Source organism: Diabrotica undecimpunctata, chromosome 4 (genome assembly GCF_040954645.1).
Source record: "Diabrotica undecimpunctata isolate CICGRU chromosome 4, icDiaUnde3, whole genome shotgun sequence".
NCBI classification, from domain to species: domain Eukaryota; kingdom Metazoa; phylum Arthropoda; class Insecta; order Coleoptera; family Chrysomelidae; genus Diabrotica; species Diabrotica undecimpunctata.
The window spans coordinates 125,915,461-125,928,444 of record NC_092806.1 but is presented as its reverse complement, the minus strand read 5'-3'; the positions used below and the strand labels follow the sequence as shown (position 1 = coordinate 125,928,444).

At 32.8% G+C, this 12,984-nt stretch overlaps 1 protein-coding gene across 4 annotated transcripts in view; it reads right to left on the bottom strand.

The window, feature by feature from the left end:
• slmb (beta-transducin repeat containing E3 ubiquitin protein ligase slmb) overlaps positions 1-12,984 on the bottom strand; it is a 184,601-nt gene that overhangs the window by 29,592 nt on the left and 142,025 nt on the right. For all 4 annotated transcript variants that reach the window (XM_072530191.1, XM_072530194.1, XM_072530193.1 and 1 more), the window contains exon 4: positions 4,674-4,989. In XM_072530191.1, the coding sequence (XP_072386292.1) occupies positions 4,674-4,989 (316 nt within the window). The remainder of the gene's footprint in view (positions 1-4,673; positions 4,990-12,984) is intronic.

Here is a 12,984-nt window from a genome sequence, read left to right as displayed (position 1 = left end):
GAGTCATCAGAGGAAGTAAAACAAAAGTCGGCGCAGCTACTCAACAGTCTGTTGGAAGATGACCTACCGCACTGTTTCACATAGTGCAAAGTTGTCATAGAGCGGTGTACGGGTTGCGGAAGGACGGTATATTGAAGAGGAAAAATAAAAAATTATAAAAAAATGTTAATTGCTAGATCTAGTATCGTGGTAGTTCCATACAATACCAAAGAACGAAAAACAGAAGAATGTGTCGCACAAATATTTGATCGAAAATAGTATGTGACGTTTTCAGAATTAACATCAGAGAATGTTGTCACTGAAATGGAACATAAAAATAATAAAACTTAATCTCGCTTTACCTTTTCTTAAATAGAAACTAACTGGTATTCCATTTATGGAGCATCAATGGTTTAATACATAGAAAATGATACCTTGACTGTATTAATAGATTGATGAGTATTGAATAAATAAGCCATTTTAAGATATATGGTCGAGATATAATTGCAAATCATTTTAACACATTCTTTAATAAATGCAGGCAGTGCTAAGGAAACTCGTTGATTAATATCAGTTATATAATACAAATGATCATTAAATGCATTCTTACATTGGATTGTTTTTAATTATTACGTGCAGAATACATTATTAAGAATAATATTACAGACATAAACCGATATAACAGATTATATTGAAGGACCAGACATGATTCTTAAATTTAACGAAAGTCTTTGTTAAATGTCTTTGATTAAGTATATATACAAATCTTTACGATTCTACTTCCTGCCTATCCATACTTATATCTTTCTTTGCTGACTTCTGATCTCATCAGACAGAGCTATTCGCTGTGGTATTTCAGCTTTGGTCTGCTTTAAAATATTCTTCCCTATTAAGTGCTACTTTTCCATATATCATAACTCCAATTTCTCTTAAATCCTTCCATCATCCAGATATCGGAGCTTATGTCGTCCTCCTCTTCTCTTTCCCACCGGCTTGTTAAGCAATGTTATCTTCGTAGGGTTACTTCCATCCATTCGCATCACACAGCGTACCCACCTTAAGCGGTTTATTTTAAATTTTAACGATATCTGCATCACCAAAAACTCTATTAGAGTTCAAATTTATTACCTTGTTCAAAGACCCGTTAAGATATTTTGTTGCAAACTTAACTACAAGCTTGTGTTTGTAAAGTCCTGTGATTATAAGACGCAGATTTGTTAGTTCTATAATAAAAAGCGATATTAATAAGTGAACTTCATCATCATCATTTTTGGGTCGACAATCATCTGTAGATCCTGGCCTGCTCTAAGATTCGTCGTCATTCTGTTTGGTTTCTAGCAACGTGCTGCAATCTTCTGATTTCTAGTATCCCTAAGTCGGTCTCAACTCCATCTAACCACCTAATTAGCGGTCGTTCCCTGCTTCTTCTTCCTATGGGTGTTCCCTTCATCAGCTGTTTAGCAGTGTAATTAGTGAACTTGTGTAGTAAAAAAGCCAGAAACGTCTAATTTTACTCCTGTTAAAATAAAGTGTCATTTAACCGAGCCAATGAAAACTTTATTTAGTGTTAAATGTACATGATGCTCTTGTACATGAACATTTTACAAGTACTGTTCGGAGTATAGTTTCTAAGTGTTCAAATATGACTGGAGTTGGAGAAGCAACTATTTATAGACTTTTAAAGCAACGAAAAAGTGGAAATATTACAGAAGCACCTAAAACATCAACAGGGAGAAAACCCATTCATATAGACGAAAAAAAGATACCTACTTTGGATAAACTTTTAGTAGACATTAATGAAGAAGAATCTTTGCCAAACATTAAAAGAGATAAATTGTCGAAAACTTTAGGTGAATTAGGATTAGTTTATGAGAATAACAATAGAAAATCTGCGCTCATAGAGAAAGAAGAAATTATTTGTTGGAAGTTAGAGGCAATATTTAAGAGAAATTCAAAAATTGAGGAGAGAAGGCAAAAATATTTTTTATTTAGGTGAAACATGGATAAATGAAGGGCATTTTGTAAAAAAAGTTTGGTAAGATAAACTGGTTACAAATGCTTGTCAGGCATTTATAGGTTTGTCTAAGGGCATACAATTTCCAAATTGAAAAGGTCGCCATTTAATTATCACTCATATTGAAGGAGATAAAGCATTTGTTGATGAAGGCTTGCTAGATGTTATTTGCAAAAAGCTATAAGACATGTCATAGCAGAGGAAGAACCATTCTGGAAAATCGATATGTTAATAGAGAAAGCAATAGAACCAATTATTATTTCTGTAGGAAATGAAGAAACTGATGATGATGCCTCCTTATCGGAAGAAGACAACTTATGTATTTTGGTATGTAATTAAATATTTATATTACTAATTATAAGTTTATACGACGCTAGTACACGAAATATTTATTATTACATTTAAGGAAATGTCCTAAACCAATATTTAGTATTTTTATAAAAATTAATGTGGATACGTAATATTGACATTTTAGTTTTTTATATTAAAGTAATTTTATGTTCTCCGTCACAGAGGCGTTCCGTTATTGCTTAATCCCTTAGGGTTTGCTCATTTTGCATTTTAAGATGTATTGTATTTGAGGTTTGTCAGGGTAGTCATATTAAAGTCCAGTGAAAATTCAAATAAGAAGGCAACAATTATTATGTTTTTTCTGCATAGATCAACCTGTATTTAGACTTTTGCTATAAAACTTGTGCTATCAATCATTTTCAAATGTACTATAGTGTATTCTTAAATAGTTTACATTTTGAAAATTCGTCGCTTATCAACTAATCTGATGTTTTAGCAACGCTGTGGGGTTCTGACGTAAATCTTGAATGACGTGAATTAATTTTTGTATAAAAAAATCTATAGCTTGTATTTTTGCATTTAAGAAAGAAGTTCGGAACTTGCCACGGATAATCACATTCTACATATATGTGCTTATCAGGAATTTCCGTAAACGTCTTCTATCTTAGACTTAATTGTACTGAAACAATATAATTGCTCGTAAAAATAGATCGTCTTATGTCCAAAATAGAAATTTTTTCAGGTATGTTAAACTCATTATGACACGTGGTCCCCTAACTTTTAGTCAAAAATAAAACAATTAAAATTCTGGATATTAGTAAATCTGAGAAACAACCGAGCACTCCACAAATCTAAATTTTTTTTTTTATATTAATGCAGTTATTTGGAATCATACTCGGTTCATTCGATCATAAGAAATCCCGGTGTAAAATTAAATTTGTATCCGTTAAATTTTTTAATGTAGAGTAAAATTGTAAGATTAGTTGTTTAGTTTCTCCCCTGATTTGTGGATATGACCAATAGTAGAACAATTTTTTGGAGCTTTACGGCAAATCCACCTATCTTCATTATCACTGAGACTCAAAACCATTTGATGATTATTCGCATCTTCTATCATTCATCATATCTCTGTAGAATACATAGGCTGTCGCGGAAGAGACGATAATTAGTAGATAACCTACATGCACGTTGTTTATTGTTTTTGTGGGAACATTTCGTTTGTTTACATTTGTTTTTTATACATTTATATACATGCGAATCTCTCTCTGGTCATTTCCCATATTCTCCTTACGGTCGTCTGGAGAATGTAAGCAGAATCTGGATTCGTCAGTAAAAAGTACATTATTCAAGTTCAGATGTAAATGTACACTGGCAAACTTGGTATTCGGTGACGAGGATGCAATATGTGTCCACATGTGTAGTCAACAAGCTTTCGAATCAAATTGCTTCCAAACTTCAGCGATCTGTCCAAACTCTAAAATTTGTATTTTGGTCTTCTTGAAATTGATTTCTTGCCTAAAATAATGTTAAATGATGATCTAATGTTTTAATGTGAAGAAATCTGTAATACTCCACCACATGCCTTACTAATTTCCACCAGATTATTGGGATACCTCGAATACTCTTTTGATGATAGACTTAAAACCCTTATTAAGATCACTATAAAACTAACAAGGAAACAAGGAGTACCTAATGAGCAAAGCCGCCTCCTTAAAAAAAAACTTTTGAGAACTGTTGATTTCATTATTTTTCTTTTATAAATGAACGAATGAATCTAACAAGAAAATGTGGGAAGATAATCATGCTTAACAAAAATTAGCATTTTGAAAGAATTTGTTTACGAAATTATTCCAAGGGGTGCTCGAAAATACCAGTTATACAACATCCTTTTAATTATCCTTATATGATGACTAAAATGCATTTAACTAATGACTGTATATACAAATTAACATTGGTAAGTTTGCTGAGAATTATGAAAATTGGACTAAAAATAAAATATAACTCAAATTTTCACCAATATTAACCTGTTGCACATATTTTGCACCTGAGTATATATATCTTCTTCTTTTTCACCAATGTTCGTCCATTGCTGGACATAGGCCGCTTCCGTTTGTTTCCATTAATGTCTACCCTTCGATTCTCATCAATTGCTTGCCTAGGATATTTTTGATATCACCCGTCCACCTCTTCTGCGGTTTGCCTACTTCTCTCCTGTTCTCTGGGTCCATTTTTTAGGGTTATCTCGAGCAACTCAAGTATTTTAGTCATTGTTCGAATCGTTTATCATAACTATTGACTTTAGTTGCTTAATTACGAAAAGTAATTCATCTCTAACAGAAGGATATATATTGTAATTATCATCGGAGTTAAAAACAAAATAATATCTTACCTTATCATCATATTGCAAACACAATACACTCCCCGTATGCCCAATAAGCACTTTGGTACACTGTAAAGTACTTCTGTCCCATATTTTAATTGTATTATCCCTTAAACCAGATACAATTTTCTGATCGTCGTACTGTAGACAATACACTCCTTTGCTGTTTTCTGATCTACAGTTGATACGTTGCAAAATGTGTTTTCCATTTCGCCAGTTGGATTCGATGCTGTCGATATCTCGAATTATCTTCGGATATAGAGCTCGATAGAAATCCGGAGGGCGATGATTTTCTCCTGGCCTCGGTTTGAACAAATATTGGATCCTGCAATAAAAAAGTATTTATTAAATGATTGTAAAACTTTTAGTCACATGTTCTTAATTATGTGGAAAGGACATCAGTCTCAATAGCAATAACTAGACAATTAAGTCAATAAATTATAATAATAATTAAGTATATAATTAACGTATTCATTAAAGAGTAATAAATTGTCTAGATATTTAATGAATTTCGCAGATTCAATTTTTAGGTTTTCAATATGCAAATTGATCAGGTTAGTGACATTTATATTTAGTAGTTATTTAGTTTCAACTTCATTCTTTTTAAAAACTTATTAATTAACCTGCATCAGAATTGAGTTCATCTTCTGAACAGCGTTTTCAATATTTATATCCACACAGGTTAATAATGCGACATCATCAAGACATCTGACAAAATAAACGATTCTGTAAACAATTTAATATCATTTAAATGTAAAATGCAGAGCCGAAGTCCCACAACACTACCCTGAAGCACACCAGGGTCAATATTAATTCCAGGAGAATAAACATGTTTATGTTTAACTGTAACCTTCTGTTTTCTGTTAGATAAGTAGTTTTGAATAAATTTCGGTGAAGAATCTTGTAAACCATATACCCACATAATTTTTTTAAGAGAATTTTCCCATTAATAGTTCCAAAGGCTCGTTTGAAATCCAGAAATGCTGCAACTATTACATGCTGTTTGTTATCCAGTTATTTTTTAAAATGATATATTGTTGCTAATATGACATAAAGAATCGATTGCGATCTGCTAAATACTCTAAAATTGGTAGAGTCACCTTTTGGGCAAGTAAATAATCGCTCTCTGGGAAAAACAAATTGAATAATTTACAAAATATTTAGTCAATGTATGGTATAATTTCACTATTTGAGAGAGTGGGTCATCGTTTAAAGGCCCAGAAATGCGGAAAGCTGTTTGGAAATCCAGTGACGTACACTTACTTTTATTTTAACGTTAATTATATTTTATTTTTCAAATATTAATGTTCGAAATAGGCCACAATATATTTATTTACAAGTTTTTACTGACGTTTCGATCTCTATATCCAAAGACCGCTTTCAAAGATATAAATGATAGTTATATTTATTTTATTTGTTTATTATTATATATTTTTATAATCTTATATTGTTTATTTTTTTTTCTATCTTTAAAAACGGAATAGAGATCGAAACGTCAATGTATTAAACATGTAAATAGATATATTGTGGCTTATGTCCAACCTTCTCCCTAAAAATACAGAATGCCACAAACAAGCAGCTATAGAAAAATAAATATATCTGTCATTTGTATGTTTGAAAACGGTCTCTTTATAGAGATCGAAACGTCCGTAAATTAAACATTTGAATAAATATATTGTGGCTTATTCCCAACATCATTTCTAAAAATACAGAACGACAAGCGAAAAGCCATAGAAAATAAATAGTACTATCATTTGTATAATTGAAAACGGTCTCTGGATATAGAGATCGAAACGTCAATAAATAAACATATGAATAAATATTTTGTGGCTCATTCCCTACATTCCCCTAAAAATACAGAATGCCACAAACAAAAAGCTATAAAAAAGAAGTAATTTTGCAGAAAGTTTACTGATACCAACCGGCTGTCGCGGAAGTTACGCTAAAACGTCTTTTGACGTGACCCGTCCTTAAAGAGTTACACAATGAAATTTTTTTAAAACAAATTTTAAGACAGTTTCCACACCACCCCAGAGGTATGTCTTGTGGCGCGATACTTTTTTTAAATGGGTGTTCGCCAAGAGCCATATTGTCTTATTAAATAAAATGAACAAAACACTTAAACAGTATAAAACAAAACAAAATAAAATCCTATAAAACAAAATAAAATTCTATAAAAACAAAATAAAAATAATGTTTGACGTGTTTAAACACAAACACTATACACACTTACTATGTTCTTCTCGTTTTTTTTTTGTTTTTGGTTTTTTTTATGCTGATGTTCTTATTAAACTATTAGAAAATATTATTCGCTGTCTAAACCTGAAGATGCAGTGCTGCTATCGCTGTCATTATCTTCACCACCTGGTGTAATTATAATTGGCTCTAGTAAAACTTTTATATAAGTGTCAAGTTCCCACATACGATGTTCTTCTTTAATTAATGTGGCCTATACATTTAGCCCATTTCTCTGGAGTTACATGGAGGATTGCTTGAATCAAAAGTTTCTTAATTTCGTTTAATTTGAACGTTTTGTTATTGCGTGCTACTTCTCCTTTCACTTGCTCCCAGATAAGTTCAATGGGATTAAGTTCGCAATGATAAGGTGGTAGACGCAGAACTTTGACACCATAATCTTTTGCAGTTTCATCTACAGCATATTTAAGATATTCAATTTTCCTTAACCGTGCAATGTCAAGGAGCTAAATTTTGAGCATTGATTCTTCGTATGCAATCCCCTTTTCTGTAAGCCATTGTTGAATCCTCCCTTTCAATTTCTTTAATAATCACCTGTTTTTTTGGACTCAAATTGAAGAAAACCATCATCAAGAAACCCTGTATCACTTCCTATATGGGTGACGATTAAACGCCGTCCCTTTCCTGATGGAGCTTTTAATCCTGTACATCAGCCTTCTATAAATGCTTCGCGTTTACTTTTGACATTTAAATCTTGCCAAACTTTTCCAACTGTATGACCTTTTCCAACCTTGGTTAGTCCAGGTTTCATCCAAATAACATATTTTGCGTCCAGTGCTGCGAATTTTGCGTATTTCTTCTAAATATTTTCTTCTCCGCACAATAATTTTATTTTTTTCTAATAGCATACTTTTTACATATCGAAAGTTCATTTCACGCATGGTCCTGGTTAAGACTCTACGAGATATCTTGGGTAAGGAGTCATCGTTTTCGAGCTCTTGAGAATATTTTTCAGTGTTGGAATTTCACTCCGAAAATAAAATGAATGAATTTTTCGACGTATAATATTCCTTGTCTCGTCATCCAAAACAATGCTTTTCCTACCTCTAGTTTTACCTTTTTCTTGCTTTTTATTTTCCGATGTATTTTTAAGTACACGATAAATACAGCTAACGGATACTTTTGTTAAACTGCTACAAATGTCGACCGCTTGGCTAACATTTAATTCCATTTTTTTGCCGACAATTCCTTCATAAACGTTTCGTATTATTACCTTCTCTTCGGACGTTAACATTTTCCGTCTCTTTTGCGGCATTTAATTTTTTTAATCAACATCAGAATTTTACAGTCTTCTCTTGGAACAACTCGGTTTTTCGTCCAACTCCAATAAAACTCAAACCAAATAATCACAGAATATAACTAAAAATTTACTATAAAACGACAAACTATAACACTCGTATTATCAATAACACGTTTTATCAATAACACAAACTTATCGCATAAAATACCCTACCCTCAGAAACGCCAATGTAAATAACCTATTGTTGATGGGCACTCGCTCGACAAAAACTAGTCTTACGGCTTTCTGTGGATCTGAATTGAAACGGAATTCCGTCGCTAATTCCAAAGTTGCCAAACGATTGAAAAATATTGTTTTAAAATATCGATTTTTATTTTATAATTTTAAATATGTAACGAAACGAAACATATAAATAAAATTTATTTAATTACAATTTTGTACTTAATTTTTACTATTGAAAAAATAATATTTTTTGGTATTTTTATGACGGTAATAATCGCTGCGTGGAAGAATACAGGTTTTGTATGACCATAATTACTACTTGTGAACAAGAATTGGCTACACTGTACGACAACTCCTGGTCAGTTTTTCTATAGAGAAGCACAAATAAATATACTACTTTATATATTCTGTAATTTCTTATGAGGAAACGCAAATTGCAATCGAGAAAACAGGCAGTTTTCGAGGGCCGCTGTGTACATTTAAATTTGAGGATATTCGGCGTTTAAACTATGAAATCACTCTTCTGAATTGAGGGTTTCTACTGTAGCTTAGATTTAAAACACTTCAATAACTCATTAATTGACATAATTTCAAGTAATTATATTACATGTCTGTTTGGGAAAGCATTTAGTATTTATTAACATCTATTTTACTTTTAATATTTTTATTACTGTATTATATTATCTTGTTTAATTATATATTCCACATAGACTATATTCTACACTATACTCCGTTTCCTCTATTTAGTAAATTCTCATTTGTAAACTGGCTAACACATGGTAATCTGTTTTTAAGTTCAAAGAAATACACTTGTTGTTAATTATCTCGAAAGCAAAGAAAACGCTTTAGAATATCAAATTTCTGCGGAATTGTATACACAATTTCGTATAAGGGCTGAAGGCGACCGTTTTAAAACCCTGAATTATTAGGTTACGTGGTTACGCTTCCTGTAGATGTACTAGAGTACGGCCACCCGTGAGAATTTGTAGGTACGGATGTTCATCCCTACACCCTGACAAAGACAGATCGAAACGAGACATCGGATTGTAAACATCTCCCGTTTATCGCAGACGCCGACCGTCCTTTCACGCCGACGTCGATTTTCTACCGACCAAGGGGCTGAGACACTATTTTTCTACCCTAGCTACAATGCTTACCCTACTCAAATGGTAAGTGCTTTTCTTTGTACAAATAACATTAATGAGTGACGCCAGATATTTTCATTATTTTAAATTGAATATTAAACCAGCGACCTCAATAAGTCTTACACAAAACAAAAGAGACATATGTTAAATTCATGGAGAACTTTATTACTTCCCAACATATGATGCCGGTTCCTGAATCCGATTTTAAATCGACTATTTCTTATTACTCTCACGTAGTTTTCGAAAAACAAATTTTTTAATTCGTTTCTTGTCTCCAAAATTCGTACTAGCTTCGTTTGTTGCGATTGATTTTGTTTAAAACCAAATAGTCCATTAGCTTCTTTAAATCTAGATCATTTCTTTGCGTTGATTTGTTAATTTCTGTTTGCATTGTGTTCTTTTTCGTTTGTACTTAGTTCTTTTTACCTTACAATGTCCAACAAAATAAACAAAGCCAACTTTTCACGCCACAAGGCATACTCTAGATTAAGGGAGGCCTATGAAACGCATTGAAGCATCAAAACCATACACTTTAATTATTATCGTAGCCAGGACAGATAAAAATCGAAGCCATTTATCGAGATTCTCATCCATCTCACAATCTCGTCCCAATTTAATTCATTGACTTCTGCTACTCACTCTCGATCATTTGTGTTCTGGTTTTCATTCTTTATATAAATGTTCTGAGCCCTCTATTCCTTTAACCGCCAGAAAATTTAAAATGTTGATTTCCACAAAAAAGGCCAAATGCATGGTTATAACAGCAAATTTACTATGTTGTAAATTGGAGCTGGAAGGTCAGATAATAGAACAAGTGACTTTGTTTAAACATCTAAGCAACACATTATCTAGGTACGGAAAGCTCGAAAGTGTAAGAAGTGTAAGATTAAGTGAATAGAGCAAACAGAGTCGCAGGTTGCCTGAATGAAACAATATGTAAAAATAAAAATATCGAGAAAGAAACGAATTTCCAAAATTTACAAAATAGTCATCAGACCAATAATGACAGACGCGAGTTATATTCGTTGACCCCATAAGCCAATACCCTAAATCCGATGCGTCAGCACCTGAACTATGATCGACCTGAATAATGAAAGTGCAACTTGTAAATTATTGTTTTATTTTCCAATGTGTAATGTATTTCATTTTAATTAATTATTACTCAGTCTGATTTGAACCTTTGTACAGTGAAGTCTGATTTTAACATTGTAACTGTTAAAGTAACGTAATAAAGTTCATTCTCTCGCATTTGTAAATTAAATAATTATTTTTTAAAAATCGTCCCTGAAGGACAGAAACTATTAGTCGCGGCAGAAACACAACCTGACACAGAGGGGGCAAAAAGAATGTTAGAAACAGCAGAGATGAAAACACTTGGAAAAATTGATGGAAAAACACTATGGGACAGAGTTAGAAGTACAGATATACGACGTAGATGCAAGGTAGAGAACATCAATGACTGGGTAAGGAATAGAAGAGTAGAATGGAACGATCATATAAGCCGAATGACAGCAAATAGAGTAGTAAAGACAGCAAGAGACGGTTCCGGAAAACGATGGAACGACAACTTACTGGAGGCACATAAAAAAACAGACAGAGTCATGTCTACATAAAAAGAAGAAGAACAAGAAGATATAAATGTTCGTATTTCTTTTATGACTAAACGGGCTCAATAAATTTTCTCGTTGGTTAAACAACATATTTCTTGTGTACACTGGTTGATTTCACCTCATTTCGTCACACAAATGTAGAGTTCGCAAATCACTGCATCTGTACAAGACTGCTGTGATGGCATAAAACTCTGCGATTTTGGCATATCGAAGGCGCTTATGCCTGGTTTAGCGGTACGAGAAATATTAGGTACTGCTGATTATGTAGCTCCAGAAGTTCTCAGCTACGAACCAATAGGTCTTAGCACCGACATTTGGTCAATAGAAGTATTAGCCTACGTTCTCTTGACGGGGTTCAGCCTCTTGGGAGCCGATGATAAACAACAAACTTTCCTTAGAATTTCCAAATGTTCGCTCACCTTCAAACCGGAACATTTTCGAGACGTTTCCAGTGCTGCGATAGATTTTATCAGAAGTACCCTTATTGTTGACCCAAGAAATCGGCCGCCAATCCATGAAATGCTCGACCATCCTTGGCAGATCAACATCGCACCCACCTACACTTAAAACCCTGTGAACACCAAAAACAGTCAATCGAACAATATAACGCCAAAATCGACGCCGATAATGCAACGTAAAAGTTTTGCCTACATCAACGACACTGGCAAGGTGAAATCACCCGGACAACGAAAAAACGGCTTTGATACCCTCAGTAGTACTTTCACAGACTCTTCGTCAGCTCATACGTACACAGTTTCAACCAATCGTTTGTGTTGTCAGTGTGGTACGACTTATCGTCACATCACGCATACACCAGTAACTAAAACTACCATCACCATCGATAGCGGCATTCTTTGTTAGCTGATTGTTCACAAAGTAACCAGAATGCGGGTTATATACCTATACACCGATTTAACTTTAATTTAATCAAACAAAACATTGTAGTTGGTTTTAGGAATTGTCATTTTAATTCTTATTTTTATGTAAATATCTCGTTTATATCTTCAAAGCTAAATACGAATGGGGAAAATTGTTTCACATTCAAAACACACCCACTTAATTTTGGGGCACTAGAAAAATATTTTACATGTGCCTCTAAGTTGGGTTGTTCTAGAAGCCGTAGAAACAACCATTTCTTTACTTTGAACCAGTCAGCTCTTAGTGTGATTTATAATCCGTTAAACATATTTACAGGCCTCATTGTCTCCTTGTTCTTCCATTCTTTTCGTCTTGCTATATCTTATGTAATCAACAAAAATTTTTAATTAACAAAAGATATTATTCGTTCGTTTATAAAATCCTAAAAAATATAATGATTTACTGATAGTATGCAAAAAACAAAGTTTTTAACATTTATAAATTACTGCAAAAATTAAGGTTTTTTAATTAGATAATCACGGTGCACTGTTTATTTTATTTAATTTAGAAACTCGCAAAATTAAAGAACTTTTTAAGGTCTTCAACTTTTATTTGAACCATTTTTCTCTGAAATATATAAGAAACGTTTTATAGGCAAAAAATGATTACTTCACTTTTTCTGACTGTTTAAAAAAACAAAGCAAACTTAGTTGTACGTCTTCAAGGACTTGTCATCAGCTATCCTTCATATACTTTTTAGAATCTTCAAAAATCCGTATAAGATTTTCAGTTTTGTTTTCTGCACTGGCCTAAAATATGATTCTAATATGCATGGATGGACAGTCTTAAATTTGGAGGTCCATATTTCGCAATATATTTTAACACTGCTTGCTAAGGAGTCAGACAAAATTACAATATGGACGAAATCAAGTTCAGCTATATAAAATAAAGCTTCATTTATTGCGATTAGTTCTGCTGTAAAAAATTAT